Source organism: Corapipo altera, unplaced genomic scaffold, assembly GCF_003945725.1.
Source record: "Corapipo altera isolate COAL_440 unplaced genomic scaffold, ASM394572v1 61153, whole genome shotgun sequence".
NCBI classification, from domain to species: domain Eukaryota; kingdom Metazoa; phylum Chordata; class Aves; order Passeriformes; family Pipridae; genus Corapipo; species Corapipo altera.
The window spans coordinates 1168851-1171393 of NW_020884958.1; the positions used below are offsets into that span (position 1 = coordinate 1168851).

The 2543-nt window shown below is 43.6% G+C and overlaps 1 protein-coding gene across 9 annotated transcripts in view; it reads left to right on the forward strand.

The window, feature by feature from the left end:
* Positions 1-1198, forward strand: part of LOC113956880 (coiled-coil domain-containing protein 171-like) — a 46278-nt gene extending 45080 nt beyond the window's left edge. For 7 of the 9 annotated variants that reach the window (XM_027663874.1, XM_027663873.1, XM_027663880.1 and 4 more), the window contains one exon: positions 1-1198. This exon is cut by the window's left edge. In XM_027663874.1, the coding sequence (XP_027519675.1) occupies positions 1-1099 (1099 nt within the window). In that variant the 3' untranslated portion in view covers positions 1100-1198. The other 2 variants (XM_027663882.1, XM_027663877.1) reach the window with 1 other exon arrangement.
* The last annotated feature ends 1345 nt before the right edge of the window (positions 1199-2543 follow it).

A 2543-nucleotide genomic window follows, 5' to 3' on the forward strand; every position in this document is an offset into this window, starting at 1 on the left:
TCCAACCCAAATGTCCTCCAGTGAGATACCAGACAGAAGCAGTACTCAGTCTCCAATCCACCTGTCCTCCAGTGGGATACCAGACAGAAGCAGTACTCGACCTCCAGTCCATCTGTCCTCCAGTGAGATACCAGACAGAAGCAGCGCTAAGACTCCAATCCATCTGTCCTCCAGTGGGATACCAGACAGAAGCAGTACTCAGTCTCCAATCCATCTGTCCTCCAGTGGGATACCAGACAGAAGCAGCACTCAGCCTCCAATCCACATGTCATCCAGTGGGTTACCAGTCAGACCCGGTACTGGGTCTTCAATCCAAGTGTTCTCCAGTGTGATAACAGACAGACCTGCTTCTGGGTTTACAATCCATGTATCGCCTGGTGAGGTGCTGGACAGAATAAGAACTCTGTCTCCAGTTCACATGTCCTCCACTGTGACACCAGACAGAAGTCATACTCCGCCTTTAATCTGCATGTCCCCTCGTGCAAAGCCAAAGAGAATCTATAGTGTGCCTTCAATCCACATGTCCTCTGGTGCGATACTGGACAGAGATGGTACTGGCTCTTCACTGGACATATCCTCCCATGTGTTACCAGAAAGAGCCGGTACCGGCTCTTCGCTGGACATATCCTCCCATGTGTTACCAGAAAGAGCCGGTACTGGCTCTTCGCTGGACATATCCTCCCATGTGTTACCGGAAAGAGCCGGTACTGGCTCTTCGCTGGACATATCCTCCCATGTGTTACCGGAAAGAGCCGGTACTGGCTCTTCACTGGACATATCTTCTGGTGTGAGGCGAAGCAGAACCATTATTGTGTCTGCGAGAAACATATCCTCCAATGTGATACCACACAGAACTGGTATTGGTACTGGGTCTTCAGACATATCCTCTGGTGTGTTCACGGACAGAATCAGTTCTGGGCCTTCAGTGGACGCATTCTTCTTTGTGAGACCACACCAATTTGGTGGTGGGTCTTCAATGGACACATACTACAGTGTGACACCAAACAGATCTAGTTCACTGCCTTCAATCAGGTCTTTCAGCCAGGATGTCTTATCCAGTACTAGAAAAACAGAAGGAAATAAATTTTCAGAGTCTTAGCTATGTCAGTTTCCCTTAGCTATATGTCAGCTTCTCCTTTAGAAGGAAAAAAATGTGTTAGTGTAAAATGATGTAATTAAAATATAATCTAGCAAATACATTGGAGTTATAGTTTGGTGTCTGTGTGTTTTTGTCCCTAATTTTATATTTTTATGAAAATACGCATTCACATCTTCACATTTCTCTGCTTCTCATTCTCTGTACCCTGAAACAGTTATTTTTTCAAAGTTTTATTTATTGCAGTTAATTTTTATGTAGTATATTTTTTAATGTTACAAAACAACACATTTTCGGTAATTTTCTTCATTCTTAAGAAAATCCATTAGCTTTTTAGTCTGTTTCTGTCAAAGTTGTCTCATACCTTTCTATTTTAAACCAGGACTGCAATACTTCATTAAGATTGAGAGAACTCTGTGAAGCGTATGCAAATGACTTCTGTCATTTCATGGCAGCCCTGCTGTGGTTCCCTGAACCTCTTCTTTTCCCTTGTCAGCTCAACCAAAGACATACATTTAGTTGCAAACTTAAAGCAGACTGAACAAAATAGAAAAGGTGTGATGGCTCTTTTGGTGCACAGTCACTATCTTTCTGCTTTTTCAGCTGCGTAAGAGTCTCATCCAGGCAAAGATATTGCAATAAGTGATACAAATCCCCTCGGCAGGAGCCCAAATGCTCTATAGTTCCAGCTGAAAGCTTGCATCTGCACAGGATCTTCTGGCTGCCCCACTCTTCATTTGGTTTTGGCTGGAAATGCAATTGCACTTTCTTCCTCATCCAGAAGTACCAAGGCTGGGAAAAACCAGTCAGTGGGCGATATTCCAAGGGCAGTGTGGTCTGGAGTTGGTTAATGAAGGAGACCCTTCTCCAATTCCAAATGATATAAAATAAACAAACAAACAAAACATAATAAGGACTCTCCATTCCTAAGGAACAACTGACAATTCAGAAGTGAAGGCAGAACTTATTTACAGGGTGAAAAGGAAGGGAATCTATCAATGTGGTTGAGGTTTTATAATGGTTTTATTCTGAGTCCCACTCACAGCTAGGACTGGAGAAAACCTTCTGGAAGGGCTGATTTCTCCTGACTGTTGTAAATTATTTCACTGCAATGATCAGAGGCATCAGGCTGGAGGTAGGCTTGGCTGATGTTACAAATAGATGCTGCCCAAAGGAAAAAAAAAAAAGAGATGAACTTTTACTTCCCAAACTCAGTTCCTCACAGGCTCAAGCAGGATTTCTCCGGTTCCCAGAAATACACAGCAGTAGGACTGAGAGGACCATCTGCACCTACATGATCATGCCCAGGACCTTGCAATCTCAGGCAAATGTGGCCCATAATCCCCTGAATCCATTATCAAGGTGCCTTCAGATAACTGGGATTTTTGCCCTACTAGTTCTGTGGAAATGCTTCTTGCTGTCCAAGAGATTTGTTCCTTTCAGGAAA